The following is a 27,547-nucleotide window of genomic DNA, read 5'->3' as shown; positions in this document are numbered from 1 at the left end:
TCATTATAACCTCACTTTGACCACACCACATACATTTCGTAATTGCGCCACCTATTGGTCGAAAGTGATAATCCATAAAAAAAATATTTTTAGTTACGTTATATATGATTATTTAGCTATTTTGCCTTGAAACATCTTCAAATGTCTTTAATTCGTCTTGCACTTGGCCCCGATAATTGCTGCTTGCAGCTATATTTATTATTATTATCATTATTGTTGTTATTATTATGTACAATCTTTATTATTAAAGTGATCTTCTGAGCAAGCCATACAAGAACTGAGATTGAGATTTACACAATGGTTTTTTTTTTTAATCCTACTTACACATGTTGAAGGGCAAAATGAGGTCAGATATCGAACTGTACGCACGTGAAGATGCACAGAAATGCAGATCTTTTGCTGTGTTAACATCAGCAACCAAAATAAATTAATGAATTATTAAAATTCATTCTTATCACTTTTAAGAAACAAATCAATATTTCCCAGCATGCTGTTAGCCAGTCAAAACTTCATAGCATGCTACTAGCCAATCAAAACTTCATTGTGTTTATTTGTTAAAACATCACTTCATTTGTGCAAGGGCAGTTTTAACAATGGCTTTGTTGGTGAAGAAGCCCTAAAAGACAGTAGGAAAGCATCTCAATGATCACTGATAAAACATTATGAGACACTCATGAATAATAATGGGAAAGGTCAGAGTTTATAAAAGATAGTAGTTGGTCAGGCCCAAAGAATCTTTTATTACACACCACAAATCTGCCTATACAGTACATGTTTTTGTGAATTAAGAATCAACTGAACCCCTTCTACTAGTTGCTGGAGTGGTGTCTTTCTTAAATGACAGCAAGCCATGAACTCTGTTACACAGAGGTGTTCACATTACAGCTCCACTAGACATGAAGGCTGTCACATGATGCATGAGAATATAAGTTACTTTCTATTTTACTTACAAAAATAAGTTTGCATTCCTCTGCCTTCACTGAACAAGAGTTCCATAGGTCTTTGTTGGCAATGATTGATCAATACATATGTAAACCCTATTTAGGTTATCATATACAAATATTTATATAAAATTTTTACAACACAAATTGCAACATTTTCCCTGTACAAGAGCAGTGATAAGTCTACATTGAATGAATCACAATTCAACAAATTGTGCAAAATAAGGAAAACAAAAACATTCATCAACAGAACTTAAAGGCATTTGGCAATTTGGCGGGTATTTATATCAAAGATAAAGCTTATGTTCAGTATCAATAGCCATGAAAACAAAACTGTATGACCACTTTTATTTGTACACGGCTAAAATCTCTGACAGATTCATGCTCCACTTCACAACCTGAATTTGTCTTTTAAAGTGCATGCAATAATACCAGTAACTCTGACAGAACTGATTCAATGTAATAAGTTCACATCCTGATAAAACTAATGCCAATTAATTTAGGATACTGAACGATGGATACATTATTTGTTCTTTTTTTTTCTTTCTTTCTTCTTTTTCTAAGTAAAAAGAAATAAAGCGTGGGTTACACAATATGAAATTAATTAAAAGCTCTTAATGTATTCACCATATTTTAAAATCAGACACTGCTTCAAAATCTGCTTCTGCGTAAAGTTTTCATCAACAGTTGTCACATTCTCTGTGATACATACAAAACAGCTAATAGCCACGGTGAAGACGCAGGACACATTCTACAGTCGCAATGTCCTTTGATGACACCAAAGGCATTTCACACTTCATTTCCACCTAACATGATGGGATCGTACTCAACATATCAAAGTGCTTACTTGTACTAAAATATCCTGAATTACTAATTTAATACCAAAAGTGGGACAATGGCATGGAGAAAAGGTCAGTTTGTCTAGATATTTCTTCTTGGTTTATGAGCTCAATGATGCACCACCAAACCACTTTTGAGTTTGTAGCTGTTTAGTTTCTCCTTTCAGAAATACAGTGAAGTTCTCACAGCCGATATGAGTTATAAGATATTGATCCAGCATGGTCACTGTTTGGATAATCTTGGTAAATCCAACAATCAGGGACAGTGCAGGCACAATGTGTCCAAAGACATCAGTGTTGAACAGTCCCTTTTACCTCTGTTGGATCATCTGGCCTCATCCTTGAGAAAGTCAAACGAGGCCAAGCTTCCGAATCCTAGCCGCGCACTCTCTGAATCAAACATCTCCAGTTCTCGTTCCTGACGCTCAAATAAATGCTTGATTTTTTCGGTCCGTTCCTTATGAAGTGAGGCCAGCTCTTCTTCAATCTGTGAACAGAGGTGTGGGCAGTATTTCAGACAAGATTCCTTCCATTTCATTACTACCAGTTCACAGTTTGACCAGTTATGGCCAAATCTATCCTATGAATTACAGAGGTTAATAAAAAATAAAAAAGAAAATAAAAAAGCAGCTCGCCTTCTGTTCCAAGTGAGCCCGGCGCAAAGACGCCTTCTGTTCCAACTTCTGCAACTCACGCTCATGTTGGGCCTCCATCTGTGCCTTGGTTTTGTTCTGGTAGGCATCAAGGAGCTCCATCTCCTGGTGTAGCTGCTGCCTTAAAGCCTGACATTCAGCCTCCTGCTCTTCATCTAAACGTAACTGAGAGAATGATATGCTCCAATTATTATTATTATTATAAATCTATTTATCTAAAACACTGAGATTTTCTATACTATTCCATATTGAATAAAAGCAATATTGCATATAAGCAGCAAAATTACACTTAACAGTGTTCATTTGGACAAATGGTGTAAGTAGAAACTTTGGCTTGGTTTTGGAAATCAATTTGTAAATCGTATTTTAGCAGTTCCTAGCAGAGTCACTAGAGGGAAACCTCTCAAACGGTTTTAGCCAGAAGCTGTAAGGGGAATATTAAAAAAGCATATTTTGACTGCATATGAAAACAGCATTTGTTTAAGAACAATTAAACACTCCATTTTCTGTTTCAACAGGTTTTCTCTAATTCCAAAGAGGCAATGTGAAGGAAAAAAAAAATGCATTCCAATTTTTGACACACTCAGTGAAGTCCTGTAGCCTACTGTTTCAAAGTTTTAAATAAAAAAAGATTATTACAGTAATTACATTGATTATTATTATAATAATTACAATTATTACATTGAATAAAGTATTAAGAGTACATAATACAATTCTATTTCAGTCTTTCAACTTCAAAATGTTGTATTTAATTCAATGTGTTACATGCTGTTTCTTTGTAATTATTAGTGAAATTTATAATTAAATTTATAAATAGAAAGTAAATCATACACCTTTTTCTTTTGGAAGTATATGTTTCAATAGATTTATCAGGTGAAGTTTATAACCTAGGCCACAAACTGACTTCACATTCTGAGGATAAATTGTGTGGTTTGACGTAATTTTCTTCTGCTGCTTGTGTACTTTACCGATTGAGAGGCCATCATCTCATTAATGCTTTGCTCATATTGTTCTGCCAGCTGTGCAAGCTTGCGGGTCTGCTCCTCCTTCAGTGACTTCAGGATGGCTTTGTGGTCACTCTTCGGGGAGACTTCCAGCTGATGGTTCCTCAGAGCTTTGTACTGCTTGTTTTGCACCTTACATGTATCTTGGAATTGCTTTTTGATCTGCATCTCCAATGTCTATAATGAGATGACATTATTTAGGTATAATTTTAGATAATGATTTAAGGCAAGGCAAGTTATATAGCACGTTTAGTTCTACCCACCATTACAAAATGTTTACCTTAAGGTTCCTGGGCTGCTGTCGGCGTTCCAGTGCATGCTTTCTGTGTAGCTCCCTCTGCCGGCGACTGTTGTACTCCTCCTGGTTCTCCAACTCAGTTTGATGCTGGTGGCGCATCAGCTCAAAGCGTAGCCTTTGTAAGGTATGTAGATGGCGCTGTTCCAGCTCTTGGGTGGACTCATCCTGCCTGATCATCAACGCATGCTCCATTTCTTTTTGTGTCTTCTTCTTGTTAAGTTCCTTTAACATAAAGAGCAAGTCATGTATGAATAATATTTCATTAGTTTGTGTGACATCAACAAAAAAGGATAACGTGTAACAGGTTTCTGATTTGAAATAGCACAAATGCTCTGATCAACACTAAATATCACTATATAAAATCTACACACACACACGCTACCTTTCAAAACTTTGTGGTCAGTTTTTTTAAAAGACATTAATACTTTTATTCAGCAAAGATGTATTAAATTGATTGTAAATACATTTAAAAGTGACAGTAAAGACTTTTACATTGTTACAAAAGATTTCTGTTCTATTTATCAAAGAATCCTGAAAAAAATTATCATGGTTTCCACAAAAACTATTTTCAAATAAATACCGCCTTGGTGAGGTGAACATAAGAGACTTTAAAACATTAATCTTAAACTGAAACAAGCTTAAACTTTTTTATTTTTTTAATTTAATGTTTAAATGAAACCTCAAAATTCACAAGAACAAAAGAATGTGCTTGAGACATTCTTTGTGGTGATTCATATTATTTCTTGCCTCCCGCATTTGCTCTTGTTCAAACTCATGCTTCTTGATAAGGCTTCTTCTTTTTAGAGCACGGCAGCTCCTTTCATAAACCAGTCTTTGCTGGTTCAACAGCTGGGCCTCCTCCTCAGCCTGGGAGCGCTGCATTGTTTCCTTATGCCGTGACAAGCGCTCCTGTTTCTCCTCTTTTGGTGTATCAGAGTCTTCATTCATTTCCTAATGTATACAGAAAAAACAAAAATCTTACTGTAATATTTTACTGCAAAATCATGGTAATCGAATATGAGGGACAATGGAATTATATACAGTACTTGGCTTACACCTATTACAGGTAATATGAAACAATTAGTCTGACATTGTTCAGGGCCCTGTGACAAAGGGACTAACATCGTCTATGGCAGTGGTTCCCAAGCTTTTTAGAGTGGTGTACCCCCTGAGGCATTTAACATCCTTCTGTGTACCCCCTCTGTTCCACTTAGGCTGCAGTCACACCTTTTCCATTTCACGAGTTCACACTTACAAATAATCAGACAGATAAAAGACTATTTGGCGTGCTGTCCGAGGGGAGGTCCCCGACCTCGAATTTGGCCCGAACCCAGAGTGCTCCCCCCATATCTCTGGCTGGGATAGGAACCAGCCAATAGTAAGGAGTGGCGGAGTAATGCATGAAAACTATTGTTTTTTTTAATTAAAAAAAATTATTAGACCACCCCCCAATGTAAGGTTTGTGCCACAGCTGCCCTAAACTAAAAGTATTGGTGATTACCAAAATAATTTTTTATTTCTGTAATGGTTAATCCACCAGTATGTGTAAGCTCTTTGGTCACAGTTGGCCAAGTCAAAGTCCGGACATGAATCCTATATGAACATATTTGGGATTTAGTAGATTCAAAGATAGGTCGCATAAAAGTTTCATTAAAAGCAAGTCTTTGGGAAAAACTAAACTATTTCAGTCATTACATTAAGTCAATAACAACAGAGACTGTGGAAAAGTACATAAAAACAATGCCAGCAAGAATGCAAGCCAAAGGACGCCATTCAAAATATGAAGTTTTTTGGTTATTATGTGTGAATAAAAACTATTTAGTTGTTTCAGTTAGTTATTTGCCTAGTAATGACAACAACATTTTTAGTTTTAAACAAGTTTTTGACAGATTCCTAAAATATTTGTTTTCTCTTTATTATGACAGGTGGTTTACTAAGTTTGTTATATATTTGTTATAAATTTGCACTGTATATATAGGCCTCCTCTTGTGCTGATTGGATAGATCACTTGAACGAGTTCCTCATGAACTTTGTTAATAATACATCATTAATGTGCAATATTTGCCCCCTTAAATTGATTTTCCAGTAAAAAAAAATTACCTTTAGAAATGCCTTTATAAAATAAATAATGTTTTAAATAAAAAAACATGTTCAATAGAGAAATATGCAATGATGGTAAAAACAAAGTGATACTTTTAAATATTAAACTTAAACCGCCAGTAGGTGACAGTAAGTCACTATCTTAATGAGTGAGCCATCAAGTCATTCATTCATTCAGTAACAAAGCAAGTGGCTGTAATTATGAATTATGAATGGGATCAAAGCCGCAGATTTGTTCACGAAACACCGCTGTGTGCTGCAGTTCTGCTGTGGCTTTTGTTGGAACTATTATTTTGTTGCAAAATAGAGCAAACAATACTGACAACAATACTGTTTTTAAAATGTACATAAACATATACATGTAAAATTGCATTCTTGTTCAGATAATATAATATCAAAATTAAAAACAAGAATTTACACAAGGGTATGTTTTTGTATCTTAAATAATGTCTATATTTGTTCTTCATGCTAGTAAGTGCTAAATGGCAGTAATGTAGCACGATTTGCTAAGGCAGCATACTCTGCCGCACGCAACCTATCATATGCACGCTACTTGTGTGGATGCAGTCAGTTTTGACCGCAAAAGGTAATGGTAGATTACCTTAAAATGGTAGAATTGGTAGAATTAAATGAACGGCAAAACACAGCATTTTGTTCGCATTCCCCCTCTGTCACCTCACGTACCCCAGTTTGGGAACCACTGGTCTATGGCAGTGGTTCTCAATTCCAGTCCTCGGGACCCACTGCTCTGCACATTTTGTATGTCTCCCTTATTTAACACACCTGAACCAGATCATCAGCTCATTAGGAGAGACTCCATGAACTGAACTGAGTGTGTCAGATAAGAGAGACATACAAAATGTGCAGAGCAAGGGGTCCCGAGGACTGGAATTGAGAACCACTGGTCTATGGTATACTCATTGGGCTCAGATGAGTGGGGCCCATCCATTAAAAGTTGGGTTTGGGGTTTGTCCTGTGTCCTGTGAATTCATTGACTGTCCTGATCTCACCTCTTTCATTCTTTCTCTGCATAGTCTGTACTGCTTTTTCTGTGTGTCCAAGAAGGTGGTCAGTTCCTTCTTCTGCTGGACCAAGATCTGTTGCTGGATTCTCTTCTCCTCAGCTGCCGAGGCCTTCGTCTTTTGAGAGACAAAATGAAATAACATCTGGTTTTGCAACATTACTCATTTACAAATTAATCACGTAGGGCCAAGGGAGGATAAGTATCACAAAAAGCTTACTGTGGTCAGCTGTGCATTACTAAACTGACAATATTTTGTCATCATGGAGATTTGCTATATTGAATAAACATACTGAACTAAGTCATTTCATTAAAAATCTATTTAAAATAATTCATGTAATCCACATATAGCGGCATACAAAAGTCTGAGACCACTAGTGAAAATCCTTTCGCATAATAATTTATTACAGTTTATTTTGATTACAAATTATAAAAAATAATTTGAACTGCATAGTATGTTCACCTTTTGTTTAAATCACAGCAGCCTCGAGCTGCTTGAACTCCACAAGTTTGTTGATTTGAGATGATCCAAAGAGATTCTTGAGCTTCAATGGAAGCAAGAACATCTGATCACCTGTACAAAGGAGTTCAAGTGATCAATGTCACAAATGTGCTTATTTGATAATACTGAAAATACTGAAAAACTTAAATATTTCCAATTCATTTTTCATCATAACCTTTATTTGTTTGACATTTTTCATAATTCTAAAACTTTCTGTTAATTTCCAGGTTCAAATGAGATTTTCCATTCCAAATTTTTACTGTGGTCTTGAACTTTTGGACCCCACTGCATGTTCACAGTAGCAACTTACAGAAAAAAATGTGACATCTTGTAAACTTTGCATAACCCTCTCTACTATGTGTAAAGTACAGTAGGAGCAAGCACCTCCTTGTCCAGTTGTGCAGCTTGCTTCTTGGCCAGCCGCTCCAGTTCAATGTAAGTGTTATTGGCCTGGGTCTCCACTTCCTTCTGCAGCCGGAGCTTGTGCTCATCCATCTCAGCCTTTAGCCTGTTCTCCAGGGCGATCAGCTGCTTCTGGTGCTGCCGCCGCATGCGCTTATACCCTGACATCTGCTCACGCCACACAGCTTCCTGCTCATGCTCCTGGATCTGCTCACTGACCTGCAAACACAGTGTGTTGGGGGTCAAAGGTCACGTAAGCCAAGCAAGATTATTTTCTCTTTGCACCTTTTAAACCACAAAATGTAAGATATTATCTTAAGACAAAGATGTTCATTGTTACCATTTAAGTTACCAATTACTTGTATCTTCATTATAATGACCAATTCTGTAAAGTAAGTGACTTTCTAGTCATTTCTGTCATATTATGATTAATTCAGAATTTTCTACATTGAAAGAAATATGTAACCTTATATACCATATGCATGTTAATTATTATATAACCAATAAAAATGAGTGCATGCATCATTTTGTTTAATGCTGTGTTTATTTGCTCCATCAGAGCAACTGTGTATATAAGGATGAATTGTTTGATATATTAAGCCTTTAAATTTTCCTTTAACGATTTTTCTTTTGTTTTTCTCACCACTAGCATAATGTTATTAGAGTGTATCACTCATTAAACTTTTAAAAATCTGAAACGTCCATTTATAAATTTTAGGCAACATGAGCTACTGAATACATGAAAAGTTGATGCATAATATGTAGTATATTGTTTATCAGTATCAGGATTTTAGGTTAAAATTAATATGTATGCATAAGAAAATGTAAATATACTTTGATTTCAATGTTTAGTGTTTAACTAAATCACATTATTGATTAGTTCATTTTAAATCATCCTTAGTTTTTTTACAGTACAAATATACCATGTAGTTTGTCATTTAATTAGAGATCATAAAAACGCCATGCATACAAAAAATAACTAGATAAAATAAAATAATTAAATGCATGTTACACAGCTCATGTCAGCTATAAGTATTTAGGTTCATTATATCATTTTGCATTGAAGAATAATATGATTTTGGAGCTTATCAGATTCATCTTGATGGGTTGAACACAATGTGCCTGAGTAACATATAATGATTATAATAGTGTCACTAACTGAATCAAAATGCCAATATGAAAGCAAATAATTATGTTATTTTAATGATAATGTAGCCTACTAACCTCTCTCTATATATATATAAAACCTTTGACTTAGTTTGCATTCTGGAAAGGAATCTATATATAAATGTGTGGTGGGGGGGGGGGGGGGGTGGGGGGGGGGGGGGCTCTAAGAGCTCTAAATCACACAAAAAAAATATATCTTTACTACAAAAAACAAATCGAAGCGGAAAATAAGCCTGCGCTCCGGAGACAGAAAGACATTGGGGGGGGGGGGGGGGGGGTTGAAAAAGCGCTTATTAACAGGATGTGGTTGCCATGGCTACTGATGTGGGGTTGAGTGGATGACCATGGCAGGCCTGCATTTCTTATGCAAAAACGGCGAGCAGAAGAGGAGAGATAGGCTGCCTACCAAATATGCTGGTGTGATGATGGCAAAGCGTTGGCGGATGCTGCTGCTGCTGCGATGATGGCGAGCCCGGCTCTTGTGAAAAGAAGAAGGCCGCAGCTCTGGCCTGATGTCCCTGTCTCCAGCCTCATCCCTCACGCAAGCATGCTTCTGCAGGGGGGGAGGAAAAGACGAAGTGAGTGGGGGTGGGCGCTAACCGAGCGCCCTGCTGCTGAGGATGAGGATGATGCCGCTGCGTCTCCCTGCTGCCCGCAAACAGCCTGCTGCTTCCAGCGCATCCTCTTCACCCTTCATCTGTTACTGGCGTATGTCGTTCACAGGTGCCTGCAAAAGGCACAGCATCGCGATGGATGGCGCGCGAGTCGCTCTGTACGGCGAGAGCGGGAGTCCGTAGCCTCTCTTCAGACTAGCGGCTGCACTTCCTGAGAAGAAAGAGGAGGAGGAGGAGGAGGAGGAAGCATACAGATCCGGTGGGATAGAGTGAGTTACGCACGGTTACGCAATGCCTACCACGGGCAATAAGCGGAAAGACTGTGCGCGCGTGCATGCGTCTTAAAACTTTTATCGTTTCTAACTCTACACTTAAAGGTGCAGTCAGTGTTTGTTTATTATTTGTGTTTGTTTTTTGATTTGTTGCCAATTAAAAGTTGTATGTGTAAAGAATCAATAGCTAGGACTTTTGAGAAATATTAACATTACATACACTAACAATGAGTGTCATTTCAGTATTCTACATGTCCCCCGTTGAGAGTATAATCCGCTATTTCACGCAATCGACCAAATTACTAATCATAATAATGTAAAAAAATTATAAATAAGGAAATTAAACCAAAAACAATGACCTGCAGCATTTGAGGAAAATTGCCGCGAACACAGGTGCGTCATCTTAGCGTCACAGCAAAATGCCTCCAGCATCAACACACAATAAGAACAAGCGACAAAAAACTTAAACCATTTGCATGCACTTTTAAACACCTAATTCATTAACATGTCAACTGTTTGTCATACATGTTTATGAGTTCTTACACAATATCAAGATTCACCTCACTGAATTATAAGAGAGCTATGCTTATGTGTTGCAGGCAGCTACTCTGGTGCAACAGTGTCAAATTCTACGTAAAACATTTTGAGGTGAGTTTAGCCTAATAGGTAATTATGAGAAATACATAAAAGACACTGGGGGATTTCCTTAAGCTCTCAAGTAAAGCATTTCCTGTGGGGTTTAGAGGTTAAGAGAAATTGTCTTTGATCTTTTGACTTTGATCACTCAAAAGCATGAATTCTGCTGAACTAACACTAGCACCATTACAGTGACTGAGTTACAAACATTCCAGAGTAGACTGAAGTTGATAAACATTTGAAGGGCCAGAAGGTGTCCCCTTGCTGAGACTGGGCTGACACACACCCATGCACATCCAAACCCCAGGATGTTAAATCAACAGCAGATACAGGAGAAACTGGCCACAGTCAGCATACAACACTTCCAATGTATCCTTATTCCCTCCGCACTCTACCTAGTGTGCATGGTTTTTAAGAATTGTGGAAAGTACCAGGTACTGGGCTATTACCTGTGTTTTGCTGAGAAGACACTGATTTCCCCTGTGACACAACTTACCACATCAGTGCCACACTTATGCTTAAACACACAGACTTCTTACCAAAGAAATTACATGTATTTGTCTAAGCATATAAATGTTATGCATATGTGGCTGTGAGATCAGACTTTAATTGGGGGACTATAGGATGTTTGTGCAAGTTCTAAACTTTTTGGCTCTGGGATTTCCCTTGTAGTCATAAGGGGTAAAAAATAAAGCTTAGCTCAGATAACATCAGATGTGATTTTCTGACCACGTAAGGCATTCTGCATGCAATAAATGCACAATTGCATCACACAATAGTTGAATAAAAGTGCAGCAAATCAAAGCACGGCAAAGTTTTCGTCATCTTCCTTGTCTGAAGTTGATAGGTGGCTGAAACTGTGCTTTTGCGTCAAAAGATCGAAAGGTATCAGTGAAAATCTAGTTGAGAAATACCTTCCTATTACAAGACCACTTCCTGTTGAACCAACAACGGGAACAGAGTTCAGAGCAAGGGTGGAAGAGCGCTGTGCTGGACTGTGGTTATTTTTCTAATTTTTGCTGCTTTTAGCATGGCATTGTCAAACTTAGAGCAATGTTTTCGACTGATGATATGTAAAAATGTTCAAAAAGTGTAATCTCAAAATGCGAGAGTATATTTGCATTTAAAAAAAAAAATCTCAATGTAGATAATGAAATTAACTCAGAGATGTTGTCGTGTGGCATTGTGCAACATCAAAATCTTTTTATTTAAGATTTCAGAGGAAACAGTAAAATGACATTTTTTACGTATAAGCTCATTTGACGTAATGTCGGTTGAGTAAATAGAGATGATTACTCAACCTATCCAGACTCTGCATCACATAAGGAGATGCATCTACACAAAACTGGGTGGCAGCTAAAGAAGGAGGGAGCATTACACATAGTACATGTGATAATGAAGACGCAAAAAGAAATTCTGGGAACTCTTGTTGCCTCAGAAAGCTGGCCGCGTCATTTCCTTCCAATGACAAATGTGTGGTTTCAGTCTTTAAAAACTTTTTCAGAGTTATGATCATGACCAGTTTGAAACTTTGTCTGTGAAAGGAGAATGAATTGTCATGTTAGGAACATGGTCTGCCTATCTCAGAGATCACAAGCAAAATCCAGTAAGTATTACTGCCAACTGCACACATAACAATATGCTTACAGCCATACTTAAGAATAGTCAGACATGGAATATTATTAATGCTGTGATTCAATTAATAACCCAATTATAATACACTTAAACGAAACACGCACATTTGCAAGTGTGTTGCATTTGATAGATTTACATGTACTGACTATATATGTGCACTCATAAGATCATCATCTGGTCATTCTGACTGCAGTGAATGTGAATCTGAAGACTTTTTGTGTGTGTGTGTGTGTGTGTGTGTGTGTGTGTGTGTGTGTGTGTGTGTGTGTGTGTGTGTGTGTGTGTGTGTGTGTGTGTGTGTGTGTGTGTGTGTGTGTGTGAAAGTGTGCACCATAAAATGTGAATTTCTTTTGACTTTGGCTTAGTTGATTTGTTGAACGTGACTTTAATTGCATTTTTTTAATTTTTTTATTCAGGAATAATCCTCCCTCTCCTCATTTTGATTGCTGTCGAGTTAGTGCAACCAACAATGTCATGTAAGAATGAAAACTGCAGCCGGCTTCTTCACAATAGTCTCAAGCTCACCAGGTTAACCAGCAAAAGGACGGCAGAGCTCTTAGCAACATATGTAAGTACTCTCTTTCTATAGTTACAATAATGAACCTTGCAAATGACGTTTACGTCAATAATCCTAGTTTGGGTTGTGATTGGTATGAGAAAGAGGAGATGCTCTGACAATACATGCCTAATATGGTCAACAGTTGCTTGGGTGGTTTCCACATCCAATGAGGTGATTCCTTTCATTGATAAAACTGGTTAGTTTTGAGAGTAGGTGGGAGTCTGTGGGTATGTGGGAAGTGTAAATTTAGCTATTTGACAGTATATAGTGTGCATAAAGTGTAGAAATGAGTCTTTCAACAGAATTATTCATGGTCATATGTATTCAAAATAGCAAAAGACACTGATTGGGGCTAGTTGTCACTATTTAAATAAATAAATGCAGTTCTGTCTAAGCCAGTGGTTTTCAACCATGGAGCCGTGGCCCAAATAAGACAAACAAAGAAAATATTAAGATATTTCTCATTTTAATTCTTCCCCTGAAAGGTTTTTTTGTTTGTTTGTTTGTTTGTTTGTTTGTTTTTTGTGAAAAACCTAAATAGGTAAAATAGGTATAGCCTACTTTTAAAAGTGTGATTTCTAGATGTGAAAAAGTAATGTAACTTAATAATATCTTATAACTCCAAGGGCATTTTTATAATAAATATTTTTTTTTCTTGTTATGCCAAGCTCTAAAATATTTTATTTGTATTAGAAATTATGAGTAAAAAACATTTTTAAAAACAATTTTCCCAATCCTTATCCTGTAAATCAAGTCATGGGTTTATTATGTTGTGGAAATTGGGGTCTTGGAATCAAACAGGCTGAGAGCCACTGGTCTAGGCACATGCCTTTAAGTCTTGCCTATGGAAAAACTACTGAACATGTCCATCATTATTGGCCAGGGGAAAAAAGATTTATTTAATAACAACATGGGGCATGTTGTCACAATAGGAACCTGACATTAAATAGCCTTAATTCTGTTCACTGGATTAGCCAAGAGCATTACCCAAGACAATATTGGAATTTAATATAAAGGATACAATTTGAAAGGATCATAAAACATAAAACTTTTGTAAAACTTTATAGTTCTTATAGACTTATGTCTTCTCTCATTCAGAAAGCCAGTCAAGGAGACTCTACAGACCTGATCTGTGATATGCAAATGGACAATGTTCCAGAATCAACAATCTCCGGCCAGACTATATTGGAGCGCATCTTGAGTGTTTACACCCGCCTGAAAGAGTTTCTGCCTCACATGAAGACAGTTATGGAGCAGCAGAAAGACTTCAATCCTCCAACCAACCTTGTGGCAGAGGGGCTTAACGTGATGATTATACATGTTCACCACACTGCTCTGAGAGTGAACTGTCTCTTACAAACCCTGCAACCAAATATACCCATTCCTGAGCCAGCTGAAAGGCCAACGGGAATTCCCCCTGCACAAAATATTTTCCAGCAGAAGGCCTATGGATGCATTGTCCTGTCTCGGCTTCAGGAGCTCCTTAGCAAAGCAGTTCAAGTACAAAAGTCTCTTAAGGGCAAAATGTGCAGAAAAAGGACAAAAAATGCATTCTGAGACATAAAACGATGCTGATGTTTTAATAATAATATTTATTTTTGTTAATCTGTAACTGTTGAAAAGATGTCCTGTGGAGTGTTTGTTTTATGTTATATTTATTAATTTAATTTATTTCTGCCCTAAATACTTTATCCATATAATATGTAGACAAAAAAAGGTTTTTTTTAACTTCCATTTGGACTAGAATGGATAATCTTATTTGGATGTCATGGACTGCCATGGGTCCTTTATTATTTGACAGTAAAAAAAACTAAAAAAAACTTGATTCAGTTATGAAGCATCAACTGTCATCAGAACTGTATACAATATGGCTGCATGTGGAGCCATTCAGGAAAGAAGGCTCAAAACAATTCAAAGCACTTACTCAGGATTTACTCATCAGAGACAACTGTTTTGATTATAAAGTAATTTGCAGTGATAAACTGTGATGTCACACGTTAGCCATATTGGCTTTTGTGGTCTGTGCGTAGCATGTAGCATAACATAGCATGACCTGAATAACCTTGTAAATGTATATGTACTTTTTGAGACAGCCTTGAGTTGAGACCATTTTAGAAGTCAGGAAGTTCAAGAGACTGATATCAGCCCTTAATGACGCATTCATTTCACCACATCAGAAAGGGGAAAAAACTGACTAGCCGTCTCCCCTGTCACAAGGTATAAGTGTGTGTTTGTGTTCATGTGAGTGAATCTCAAGCCATTTGCTTGATAGTTTATGCACTTTGGTTAGTATGTTTCACTCAGCACAGCAATGAATGCTTTCTATAATTTTCATTGTTAAATTATGAATGTAATTATTTTGATACTTATTTATATGAAAACTGTATGTACATTATGTCATCGTGTAAATCACTTTGCATTCATATCTTCAAAATAAACCAAACAAAAGGAAACTTCTGTTCCTGTACTTACACTGTGTACAAATGTCGCAAAGTTGCACACATGGACATTCAGAAATGCTCCTTCCTTTCCATTTAATATATTGCTGACACTTTGAATGACAACAAAATCGAAGCATGAACACTAATATGAATTTCATAATAGTTCATAGTATCATATCATACCAAATAACATGCAAAACAACACAGCCACTAAGGATACACAGCATCAGTAATTATTGTTAAATGTTTCATCTGATTTATTCATTTTATGTTGCGAGTGATGTCAGTAAAGAAAATGCCATTTCAGGCACTTTGCCCTAGTCACACGCTTATGTGGAAATGGAAGTAGCAAGATTCATTATAGGTCAAGTTCTGCATGGCAATGTTTTTAAGGAAAAACAGGGAGGGGAGCTTTATCAGCATTTCCCCCCATTTTTTAAAATGTCTTTTATATTGTCTGTTAATATTGCAACTGGAAAAAGCAAAATGCCTTTCTACATTCATCTCAATGAAACATTTAGAGGCATAACCATGCTGAATCAGGGGAGGCCCTTCCCAACACAATACTATGTCAGAAGGTTAGCGATGCAAAAAGTGTCATGATATTCATGCAGTAATTCTACCATGGATCCACCAAACCCATATTCATGAAACGGCCAGATGGTAAAATGGCTGAAAATTGTTGTTCATCCTTGCTGTCATCTGATTTGGCAGGGTAGGAGTACATTTGTGATGAAGAATGCCTAAAAAAGTAAATGTTTAGCGCTTTAGCCCCTGTAATTGGTACTTAAGGACTTTTATAAATGAGAAATGCAAGTTTTCCAATAAAAAAAGAAGAAGAAAAAAGGCGCCTTTTTAATGGAAAACATGTTTATGCAGGCAAAATTATCTGGGGATCCACCAAACTCTATCATCATACTGCAAGATTATCCAGAGAGCATTTTCCACTAGTTCATAAAGGTTTTAAACCTTTCTAATGAACACTTGACATTGTGCACCATGATCTCTAGTAGCTGAATGGTCCTGGAAACTTCTGTCCTGAAGTTGTGCAAAACAAGAGCTGCATTTTGTTCATACAAAACAGTTAAAACAGCCACAGTGATATTATGAGACATTGCATCAAACTTCCTGATGTCTAACGAAGTTGATTTCTGTAGAAACACAGATGGTTTTTTTGTAACAGTGCCACACTTACTAACAAAGGGACTGGCACATCTTTTCATGAAACAAGAAAAAAAGGGTAGTGGGTCACAGAGTCTTTCACAGGTAGCTTGTGGTGGGGAAGACCCCCTTATCAAATAATATACAATCAAAACAGGTGCTCATGTGAGAACTTCTTTCCTGTCTTGTGTTGGCAACCTCACTTGACACTTTCACACGAAATATGAAAGTGATCTTCGCCTTTTTACCGTCAAATACTGAAGAGATCTGAGAAATGCTTTGAATTGTTTCAGTGGGGGAAAAAACAGTGCATTACAAAAAGTGTTGCAAGATGCCATTTTATTGTGGTAAATGCAAGTTGCAGATTCAATACACCATAAGTGCATGAAGAGTCTTTTTTCCGTTTTAAAGGGATACTCCACCGTGTTTTCATATTAAACTATGTTTTTCCCTTAACTAAGACGAGTTGATACATACCTCTCTCGTCTCAGTGCGTGCACTCAATCGCTTTGGCGCGCGGTGACACTTTGAAAGCACTTAGCTTAGCCCATTCATTCAATATGGGCCAAGCAGAGAAGCTACCAAACACCTCCACGTTTTCCCTATTTAAATACAGTTACTCGCGTAGTGTAACTCGACCTAGGACGGTAACACAAAACAAAACGTTGCGCTTTTCTAAGCGTGTAAAATGGATAACTATATTGTATGGCGGAATACCATGGCAAGTGCTTGTAAGCACTTCGTCTTGGCGCAGTAATATCTTCACTCGTGAAAAATCCTCTCACCGGCCCCCGCTCCCTCTAGTGAAGATATTACTGCGCCAAAGTCGAAGTGCTTACAAGCACTTGCCATGGTATTCCGCCATACAATATAGTTATCCATTTTACACGCTTAGAAAAGCGCAACGTTTTGTTTTGTGTTACCGTCCTAGGTCGAGTTACACTACGCGAGTAACTGTATTTAAATAGGGAAAACGTGGAGGTGTTTGGTAGCTTCTCTGCTTGGCCCATATTGAATGAATGGGCTAAGCTAAGTGCTTTCAAAGTGTCACCGCGCGCCAAAGCGATTGAGTGCACGCACTGAGACGAGAGAGGTATGTATCAACTCGTCTTAGTTAAGGGGAAAACATAGTTTAATATGAAAACACGGTGGAGTATCCCTTTAAGGTTAACAGAAGAAACATTCATTCATTTCTTCATTCTGAGACATTTTTTGCCCTTTCACAGAGTAAATTCTAGTTTCATTTTTGCAACTACAAAAACGCTTTATGCAAAACAAAACTACATTTGCATAATTCATGCACAATTTATAACTGCTAACACAGCACAACTTGAGTTCTGTGTCTCAAAGTTTGTTATTACTGAAATATACGTGGCTGCTGATATTGATTAAAGGTCTTTGGTGTCCACTAGCAGTTACAGATCATCAATGCCATGGTGTCATTATTTGTTTTACAATATTTTGTATTGTTTATAATGTCATTTTGTTGATACACTTCTAGTTGCCCTTGCAAGAACAGGCTGAAACATGCTTATTAGTTGTACATAAACCTGAGTATTTCTATATCCACTGACACAAACAAAGCTGTTACATTAGCAATATCTGCTGGTTGATAAGAGTAACTGCAGTTCTTTATTTCAGATTATGGATTCAAGTAGTTTTATTTAATTTGTATTATATGCAGATCACACATAAAAAGAGCACACAAAATATTGCTATTGCTATATCACAGTGTTAATAATATGAATGGTCTATTCAGTATTAATACTGAATTGCGTTTGGTTATAAGCATTTTTTTTAATAGGAGGGTGTATACAAGTAAAATAAATAAATAAATAAATGTCTGCATTAGTATTAATTGTATTGGACCATAATTGTGTAATATGTGCATGCAAAGCCAGGAGTTTCAGATATCAAGATACTTTCTTTCTTATTGCTTTTTAACTTTTGTAAAATGCACACTCTGAGCTTCCTATTAATAGTTCATAGAACTAGAGATCTATCCAAACTATTCTAAACCGGCCTCATCTAATAAAGTGCCTATTTTACTAGAAAGTATACATTTAACCAGCAGTATTTAGACAGAATGTTATTTGCACAATACAGTTGTGTCCATGTTTAAGAAGCGAATGTGCATTGTTGTCTCGATTTCAACTCCTTTAAGAATCTGTTGAAACCAGAAAAAAGAGTGAAGGCAGGTTATAAAAGGCAAGTCTTATGAGTTTACACATAACAATGTCTTATGTTTACACATGTTGTATGTGATGATGTTTAATGCAAATACAAAGTAGTGTATTTGCTTAAAAGATAATGGCCGCCAAAGTGTAAATTAGACCATCTGGGTTGTGCATAAAAATATATAAATTTACAAACCTTCAAAAACTGCTCAAATGTTATTCCTTCAAAGAACTCATCAGGTGCCTGGTAAAAACACACACACAAAAACAGATAGATTAGCAAGAGATTTTGTGTGTGTGTGTGTGTGTGTGTGTGTGTGTGTGTGTGTGTGTGTGTGTGTGTGTGTGTGCTTGTTTAACTATGCCTGTGAGGGCCAAATTACCTTACTTATATGGTAAATATCCTTATTTTTACATTTTTAAAGGCTTATAAATTAGCCAAATCATGCTTGTATTTAAATCTAGTGTTCTGCACAGGTTTTGTGAGGGTTAAGGGTCAAGTTGTGACATATAAAACATCATTAATCAGATATAAAAACAATAGAAGTCTATGAGATGTTCTTACTAATATAGTGAAATATTTTGTCCCCAGAAGTGAGCTAGTGATGCCTTCACATGCTATCAGAATTATCATAAATATGAGTTTCCTGTTAAAAGTTGGACATTAATGCCCTCTCAAGTCGTATTTACCACTGGGAAGCTCTAAGATCATTTTGATACCCAAGTTTCCGAGATAAGAGGGCCGCAAACTTTAAACATTGACTTTAAAAAGATTTTCCCAATAAATAAACAAGAATAAAACTGGTGTCCTCCATGATTTCTGTTCTTTCCGACAACAAAGCACTTGAATGCGACGAGCTCATAATCACAACTTGTGAGTGAGTGAGTGAGGTAGGCCTGTCGTGATAGTCAATAAATCAATTAATCGCACGATAAAAAAAAATGACCTCGATAATTTTTCCGGCCGCGATAATTCCATTTGCATGCTTGTTTGTTTTCCTCGTCTCTCTCTCTCTCTCTCTCTCTCTCTCTCTCTCTCTCTCTCTCTCTCTCTCTCTACCAAAGAGACTGGATGACCATTCTCAGTTCCTTTAATAGTGAACTCTCTTGTCAGTTGCATGGTCTTTTTGGGGAGGCGGCGCCGCGGCGCTTGTCAGTCACATGGTCTTTGTATGGGAAAGCGCCGGCGGGACTGCTTGCGGTGACTGCCGGGAGAGAGAAAAGACGCTAGTTGTGAGTTGGAGGGAAAAAAAGAGAAAAAGATGGAATTGGTTTCAAAGCCAAACGCGACAGCGAGCTCGATCTCATGAAAATGCGTATCTATACCACGAATGTTATTTCTCATGCCATTTATACGCCAAAAATAGTTTTTGCGTGCATATGATACGCACTTTATGGCGTGTAATACGCACGCACTCCTCACCCCTAATCCTAACCAAGTATTTTCAGTGCATAGCATATACACGCAATAAAGTGCGTCTCCGTCTTCCCGACAGTAAATTACACAATCATTCGGGCGTTTAGTCGACAAAATAACAGGAGGACAGTGCAAAATGCTGTGGTATCCTGTTGAGGCTTTTTTTTATTTGTTTACAAAGGTCCTAACCGGCAGTTTTGCCTGTTATGGAATGTATCACTATTTATGTCTGAGCCTAATGTTTAATATTTTTTGAAGTGCAATTTTGTTTACATCCATTTTATTTAATGTTTTTGGTATTTATTCAAGTGAATTTTTTTGTAAACAGACACTGAGAGTCCATTGCTTTTATTGTTTTTGGTTGTTTTGTTAATTTTTTGTGGATATTTAAAATGTTTTTCCGTTTTCAATGTTTAATATTCTTAAGAAATAAAAGTTTATAGATCTTTGAAAAGGTGTACCTGCATTATTATGCCATTATCATTATATTAGATGAAAATGGTCGCGAACGACAATATTATCGTTTATCGCAATAATTTCTTGGACAATTTATCGTCCAGCAAAATTTGTTATCGTGACAGGCCTAGAGTGAGGGTGAGTGAGTGAGTGAGGGTGGGTGAGTGAGTGAGTGAGTGAGTGAGTGAGTGAGTGAGTGAGTGAGTGAGTGAGTGAGTGAGGGTGGGTGGGTGGGTGAGTGAGTGAGTGAGGGTGGGTGGGTGAGTGAGGGTGAGTGAGTGAGGGTGGGTGGGTGAGTGGGTGAGTGAGTGAGGGTGAGTGAGTGAGTGAGGGTGGGTGGGTGAGTGAGTGTGGGTGAGTGAGTGAGGGTGAGTGAGGGTGAGTGAGTGAGGGTGAGTGAGGGTGAGTGAGTGAGGGTGAGTGAGTGAGGGTGGATGGGTGAGTGAGGGTGGGTGGGTTGGTGAGTGAGTGAGGGTGGGTGAGTGAGGGCCGGTGGATGGGTGGGTGGATGGGTGGGTGAGTGAGTGAGTGAGTGAGTGAGTGAGTGAGTGAGTGAGTGAGTGAGTGAGTGAGTGAGTGAGTGAGTGAGTGAGTGAGTGAGAGTGAGTGAGGGTGGGTGAGTAAGTGAGTGAGTGAGGGTGGGTGGTTGAGTGGGTGAGTGGGTGAGTGGGTGAGTGAGTGAGGGTGAGTGAGTGAGTGAGTGAGTGAGTGAGTGAGTGAGTGAGTGAGTGAGTGAGTGAGTGAGCAAATGAGTAAGGGAATGAGTATGAGAGTGAGTGAGCAGGTGTGGGTGGTTAAGTGAGCGAGTGAGTGAGGGAATGAGTGACTGAGTGGGTGAGTGAGCGAGTGAGCGAGTGAGCGTGGGTTTTTGAGTGAGTGAGTGAGTGAATGAACGATCGAACGAACAGTGAAACCTACAGCACCATCACAGAACAAATAGGAACAAATTCAGGTTACAACTTGCAATATTGATATGTTATCTGATATACTCCACACACTGTTGTTGATCCAGCCACTAGATAACATACCATGGGACCTACTGAGATACTGGCAACCTCCAGCAGAGTGAGTGAGTGAGGGTGGGTGAGTGAGTGAGTGAGTGAGGGTGGGTGAGTGAGTGAGTGAGGGTGGGTGAGTGAGGGTGGGTGGGTGAGGGTGGGTGGGTGAGGGTGAGTGAGTGAGGGTGAGTGAGTGAGGGTGGGTGAGTGAGTGAGTGTGGGTGGGTGAGTGAGGGTGAGTGAGTGAGGGTGGATGGGTGAGTGAGGGTGGGTGGGTGAGTGAGTGAGTGAGTGAGTGAGTGAGTGAGTGAGTGAGTGAGTGAGTGAGTGAGGGTGAGTGAGTGAGTGAGTGAGTGAGTGAGTGAGTGGGTGGGTGAGTGAGTGAGTGAGGGTGGGTGAGTGAGTAAGTGAGTGAGTGAGTGAGTGAGTGAGAGTGAGAGAGTGACTGAGTGAGTGAGGGTGGGTGGGTGGACGAGTGAGTGAGTGTGGGTGGGTGAGTGGGTGGGTGAGTGAGTGAGGGTGAGTGGGTGAGTGAGTGAGGGTGGGTGAGTGAGTGAGGGTGGGTGAGTGAGTGAGGGTGGGTGAGTGGGTGAGTGAGTGAGTGAGGGTGGGTGAGTGAGTGAGGGTGGGTGAGTGAGTGAGGGAGGGTGGGTGAGTGAGTGAGGGTGGGTGGGTGAGTGAGTGAGTGAGGGTGGGTGGGTGGGTGGGTGAGTGAGTGAGGGTGGGTGGGTGGGTGAGTGAGTGAGTGAGTGAGGGTGGGTGAGTGAGGGTGAGTGAGTGAGTGAGGGTGGGTGAGTGAGGGTGAGTGAGTGAGTGAGTGAGTGAGTGAGTGAGTGAGTGAGTGAGTGAGTGAGTGAGTGAGTGAGGGTGGGTGGGTGAGTGAGTGAGGGTGTGTGAGTGAGTGAGTGAGGGTGTGTGAGTGAGTGAGTGAGTGAGTGAGGGTGGGTGGGTGGGTGGGTGAGTGAGTGGGTGGGTGGTTGAGTGAGTGAAGGTGGGTGGGTGGGTGGGTGGGTGAGTGAGTGAGTGAGGGTGAGTGAGTGAGTGAGGGTGGGTGAGTGAGTGAGGGTGGGTGGGTGAGTGAGTGAGTGAGTGAGTGAGAGTGAGTGAGGGTGGGTGAGTGAGTGAGTGGGTGAGTGAGTGAGTGAGTGAGTGAGTGAGTGAGTGAGTGAGTGAGTGAGTGAGTGAGTGAGTGAGTGAGCAAATGAGTAAGGGAATGAGTATGAGAGTGAGTGAGCAGGTGTGGGTGGTTAAGTGAGCGAGTGAGTGAGGGAATGAGTGACTGAGTGGGTGAGTGAGCGAGTGAGCGTGGGTTTTTGAGTGAGTGAGTGAGAACGAATAGTGAAACCTACAGCACCATCACAGAACAAATAGGAACAAATTCAGGTTACAACTTGCAATATTGATATGTTATCTGATATACTCCACACACTGTTGTTGATCCAGCCACTATATAACATACCATGGGACCTACTGAGATACTGGCAACCTCCAGCATTGCAGCATCTGCAATGCCCTTAGCTGTCTCCCTTCCAAGAGCTCCACTACGGGACAACAACTCCTCGACAACCTATAGAGAGACCACAACACTGCTGATAATCTTTGAATATAATCATGAACTACACACACACACACAGTAAATGCTTTACTCAGATGGATTGAATTACACAAACATGAGCAATTTCTTACATGTCTGTATTCCTCCAGTGTTATTGTTCCATCATTGTCTGTGTCATGCATGTTGAACAGAACTACAGTTTCAAGAAAGAGACAGTATTGTTTCACTACTATTGTGAATTCATGGCTCAGTTCACTGGTACTTTATCTCCAAGTCTTTTAATATAATTCAAAAAATATTATTTCTGTATGTTCTTACAGCGCAGTTTGGCTCTCCTCATTTCTTCTCTCTGCTCCTCTGTGATATGATGGGTCGGTGCTCTGAAGAACGACATGACGGTAAGGAATTCCTCAAAACCAATTTCTTGCACAGATCCCACATCATCTTTCTGGAAATTCCTGTGTAGAACAAGCAAGTGCAGTAACGTGTTATTGCTTCATATCAGCTTTGTTGAGCCCTGAATGTAACTTCACTATTAACCTCAGGTTTGTGGTTATCAGATGAATGTTTGACTGAAAGGACTTGGAAAGAATAGAAGACACTATTCTAACACAATCTCAAAGCTTGCAAATTGTTTTTGACTTTAAATATTTGTTTTCTAAATGAAATAAAGAATGAGCTCAATCTGTCTATCATAATTAGAGATATACAGTGAGGAAAATAAGTATTTGAACACCCTGCTATTTTGCAAGTTCTCCCACTTAGAAATCATGGAGGGGTCTGAAATTGTCATTGTAGGTGCATGTCCACTGTGAGAGACATAATCAAAAAAAAAAAATCCAGAAATCACAATGTATGATTTTTTAACTATTTATTTGTATGATACAGCTGCAAATAAGTATTTGAACACCTGAGAAATCAATGTTAATATTTGGTACAGTAGCCTTTGTTTGCAATTACAGAGGTCAAACGTTTCCTGTAGTTTTTCACCAGGTTTGCACACACTGCAGGAGGGATTTTGGCCCACTCCTCCACACAGATCTTCTCTAGATCAGTCAGGTTTCTGGGCTGTCGCTGAGAAACACGGAGTTTGAGCTCCCTCCAAAGATTCTCTATTGGGTTTAGGTCTGGAGACTGGCTAGGCCATGCCAGAACCTTGATATGCTTCTTACAGAGCCACTCCTTGGTTATCCTGGCTGTGTGCTTCGGGTCATTGTCATGTTGGAAGACCCAGCCTCGACCCATCTTCAATGCTCTAACTGAGGGAAGGAGGTTGTTCCCCAAAATCTCGCAATACATGGCCCCGGTCATCCTCTCCTTAATACAGTGCAGTCGCCCTGTCCCATGTGCAGAAAAACACCCCCAAAGCATGATGCTACCACCCCCATGCTTCACAGTAGGGATGGTGTTCTTGGGATGGTACTCATCATTCTTCTTCCTCCAAACACGTTTAGTGGAATTATGACCAAAAAGTTCTATTTTGGTCTCATCTGACCACATGACTTTCTCCCATGACTCCTCTGGATCATCCAAATGATCATTGGCAAACTTAAGACGGGCCTTGACATGTGCTGGTTTAAGCAGGGGAACCTTCCGTGCCATGCATGATTTCAAACCATGACGTCTTAGTGTATTACCAACAGTAACCTTGGAAACGGTGGTCCCAGCTCTTTTCAGGTCATTGACCAGCTCCTCCCGTCTAGTTCTGGGCTGATTTCTCACCTTTCTTAGGATCATTGAGACCCCACGAGGTGAGATCTTGCATGGAGCCCCAGTCCGAGGGAGATTGACAGTCATGTTTAGCTTCTTCCATTTTCTAATGATTGCTCCAACAGTGGACCTTTTTTCACCAAGCTGCTTGGCAATTTCCCCGTAGCCCTTTCCAGCCTTGTGGAGGTGTACAATTTTGTCTCTAGTGTCTTTGGACAGCTCTTTGGTCTTGGCCATGTTAGTAGTTGGATTCTTACTGATTGTATGGGGTGGACAGGTGTCTTTATGCAGCTAACGACCTCAAACAGGTGCATCTAATTTAGGATAATAAATGGAGTGGAGGTGGACATTTTAAAGGCAGACTAACAGGTCTTTGAGGGTCAGAATTCTAGCTGATAGACAAGTGTTCAAATACTTATTTGCAGCTGTATCATACAAATAAATAGTTAAAAAATCATATATTGTGATTTCTGGATTTTTTTTTTAGATTATGTCTCTCACAGTGGACATGCACCTACGATCACAATTTCAGACCCCTCCATGATTTCCAAGTGGGAGAACTTGCAAAATAGCAGGGTGTTCAAATACTTATTTTCCTCACTATAAGTAACAATAAAAAATATCAAAAATCAAACAAAGCAAAAAAAAATTCTTAAGCCACAAAAGCCACCTGCCCAAATGATGCTAGCCATATAGTGAAGAAACAACCACACAGTGCAAAAAAGACTTCTCTTTACTATAAAGGTGTAGTTTCACATCCCTCGCCACATGCCGTTGATATTTGTGAGTTTGACACTTAAAAAAAAAAAGAACTTTAAAAATGTGACCTAGTATTCAAATGCAATTTCACATTTGTGAAGCTATAGGGGATAATATCAAGGCTCACATAACTATTGTCACTACAAATATCAAACATACAGTATACACAGTATATAAACAATTACAAACCTTTTATCAAAGAAAGCCTCTATAATCTGGGACCGAATTGGGTTGCTTTCCAAATCTTGGATTGTTTTGAAGTCATCTCTCCTTTAAATGAGAACACAAAACAATTAGGCCTAAGTCTGACACATAAAAGGCCAGCATTATGGTTTTCTGTATAACCAAATTAAACCACCCAAGCAGACCTATTAATCAAGCATAACACTAGTTCTGTCATGACAACTCTCAGAGTGTTTAGCATGTGATGGATATGACTATGTCGATATTTTTGGCCATGGCGGAATAGATCTGCTACGCTGCTACTGCTGTACAATGTAGCACACATGAATTAACCATACAGGTGGAGCTGGGGAAGGTAAGGGTTTCTGAAAGCATAAAAGTATTTGAAGGTTGAGCAGCGAGCTCATTAGCTACTGATACAGAAGGAACCAATCAGCTGTGCCCTACAGAGAATGATGTGATTGCAAGCAAACTGAGATCAGCCTGTGCCATCTAGAGTTGCATGACAGAACTTTGCATTTTTTCTAATAGTAAGTACCAGCAAACTGGTTTGATTTGATTCTTGAAAGTCATTCTGTTGCAACACTCAAGCTGGAAACATTCTGCAGAATCATCTCCCAAACAAAACAACACTTGTAGATTACCGTAATGTTTCCTCGTTCTGACTGAGCTGCTTAAAACGATTGTGGAGGATTCCGATCTGCTCCAGTGAAACTGAGAGACAATGAAAAGAATGGAGATAATCAAACAGATGACTCACTAACTGGCACAATGCACTATGTGTGAAGTGAAACAACTGCTAAAACTAAATCTTAAATGTCTCACAGTGACATTTGTAACTGAATTATGAATGATCACGAGTCATGCAGAAACCTTAAAAAGGATCGGTCAACCAAAAATACAAAATTCTGTCATTATTTACTCACCGTCATGTTGCTCCAAACCCTTATGACTTTATCTCTTCTGTAGAACACAGAAGGTGCTGTTAGAGACTGACCAGTCATTGTTCACTTACATGGAACAAAATGAAAATGAGTGAGGCTTGAGGCTGTCATTCTGCCAAACACCTGTCATATGGGTTTGGAACAACATGAATGTCTAAATGATGGGGGTGAATCATCACATTTTTATGATACACACTGTAGGCTATTCTTTATTTTTGTTTCCTTGTGGGTCTGTAGGACAGAGGCATCAAACTAAGCATAAATAACCACTTGTGAAACCAGATGCACAATTTGCAGTGTTGTCATCCTTTGTCTAATTATGAATGCTAATTACCACAAGTCCATATTAGGTTTTTTTATATTACAAAAAAAGGCTAAATATTCCAATAAGTAGCCTACATACGCAGTAGATCTATTCTAAACAGCTGATTACACCACTTCAGTGTGTAAGTTGTGAAAAGATGACATTTCCGATTTGTCACTAACGTTACATTAATTCTCACTTTACATTTCCTGAGTTAAAAGGTCCTGCGTTTGTCAAACATTACAATATAAGTAATGGGATATGAATGACATTAAACCCTTCGTAATATAGTTATACTCACAGCCTGTCTTCTGTGACAGGGTTCGATATTGGTGGTTATCCGGCAAAGACTGAAAGCTCCCCATCACGATAGTGATCATACACCAAGCGTGTATGCAAGTCTGTTCCTCGATCTTCCGGTGGTTTGGGTTTCACTCGTACAGCCGTGTTTGCTTTGCAGAACAAACGCATGCAAATTGCATTATGCCTTGTGAGAATGAGAACATGTCCCCAGGGTCCTAACGCCGCATAAACATCCTCAGGAACTGCTGTTCGAAGAATTCACGCCTACGACGCTAATCCAGTTTGTAAACCTTTATCACACCCAAACAGATATTAAAAAATGATCATGTGTCTACACAATGAAGACTGAATTGAACGAAGCTATCTCGGCCACATTCATTCATAATACATGTAACCGTGACAGCAGCAGACGTACGTACAGCTCTTTCTGGAAAACAGAAATGAAACACTGACATTTCTGAGAAGACCACAGAAAAGCAACCTTTGACAAATTGGC

The 27,547-nt window shown here is 38.9% G+C and overlaps 3 protein-coding genes across 3 annotated transcripts; 1 reads left to right on the top strand and 2 right to left on the bottom strand.

Moving 5' to 3' along the window:
- Positions 1 to 1,502: 1,502 nt before the first annotated feature.
- taok3b (TAO kinase 3b) lies at positions 1,503 to 9,856 on the bottom strand. The gene is made up of 8 exons (XM_084114664.1): positions 9,334 to 9,856; positions 7,743 to 7,979; positions 6,846 to 6,974; positions 4,483 to 4,686; positions 3,718 to 3,957; positions 3,402 to 3,614; positions 2,416 to 2,598; positions 1,503 to 2,267 (listed from the first exon to the last, which is right to left on the bottom strand). The coding sequence occupies exons 2-8, from the start codon at positions 7,926 to 7,928 to the stop codon at positions 2,106 to 2,108; spliced, it is 1,317 nt and encodes a 438-aa protein (XP_083970790.1). The 5' UTR covers positions 7,929 to 7,979; positions 9,334 to 9,856; the 3' UTR covers positions 1,503 to 2,105.
- Positions 9,857 to 11,866: 2,010 nt separating this feature from the next.
- m17 (IL-6 subfamily cytokine M17) lies at positions 11,867 to 15,073 on the top strand. Its single transcript, XM_084115575.1, has 3 exons — positions 11,867 to 12,055; positions 12,501 to 12,652; positions 13,742 to 15,073. Exons 1-3 carry the CDS (start codon positions 11,998 to 12,000, stop codon positions 14,198 to 14,200), a joined length of 669 nt encoding a protein of 222 aa, XP_083971701.1. The 5' UTR covers positions 11,867 to 11,997; the 3' UTR covers positions 14,201 to 15,073.
- A 2,814-nt stretch (positions 15,074 to 17,887) lies between these two features.
- tescb (tescalcin b) lies at positions 17,888 to 27,235 on the bottom strand. The gene is made up of 8 exons (XM_084115465.1): positions 27,050 to 27,235; positions 26,145 to 26,214; positions 25,507 to 25,587; positions 23,167 to 23,306; positions 22,980 to 23,041; positions 22,753 to 22,860; positions 18,619 to 18,666; positions 17,888 to 18,412 (listed from the first exon to the last, which is right to left on the bottom strand). Exons 1-8 carry the CDS (start codon positions 27,126 to 27,128, stop codon positions 18,335 to 18,337), a joined length of 666 nt encoding a protein of 221 aa, XP_083971591.1. The 5' UTR covers positions 27,129 to 27,235; the 3' UTR covers positions 17,888 to 18,334.
- Positions 27,236 to 27,547: the final 312 nt, after the last annotated feature.

The sequence above is a fragment of the Abramis brama genome (genome assembly GCF_963993115.1).
Source record: "Abramis brama genome assembly, chromosome: 5".
Lineage (NCBI taxonomy): Eukaryota > Metazoa > Chordata > Actinopteri > Cypriniformes > Leuciscidae > Abramis > Abramis brama.
The sequence above is the reverse complement of the archived record's forward strand: the minus strand, read 5'-3'. Positions and strand labels throughout refer to the sequence as shown.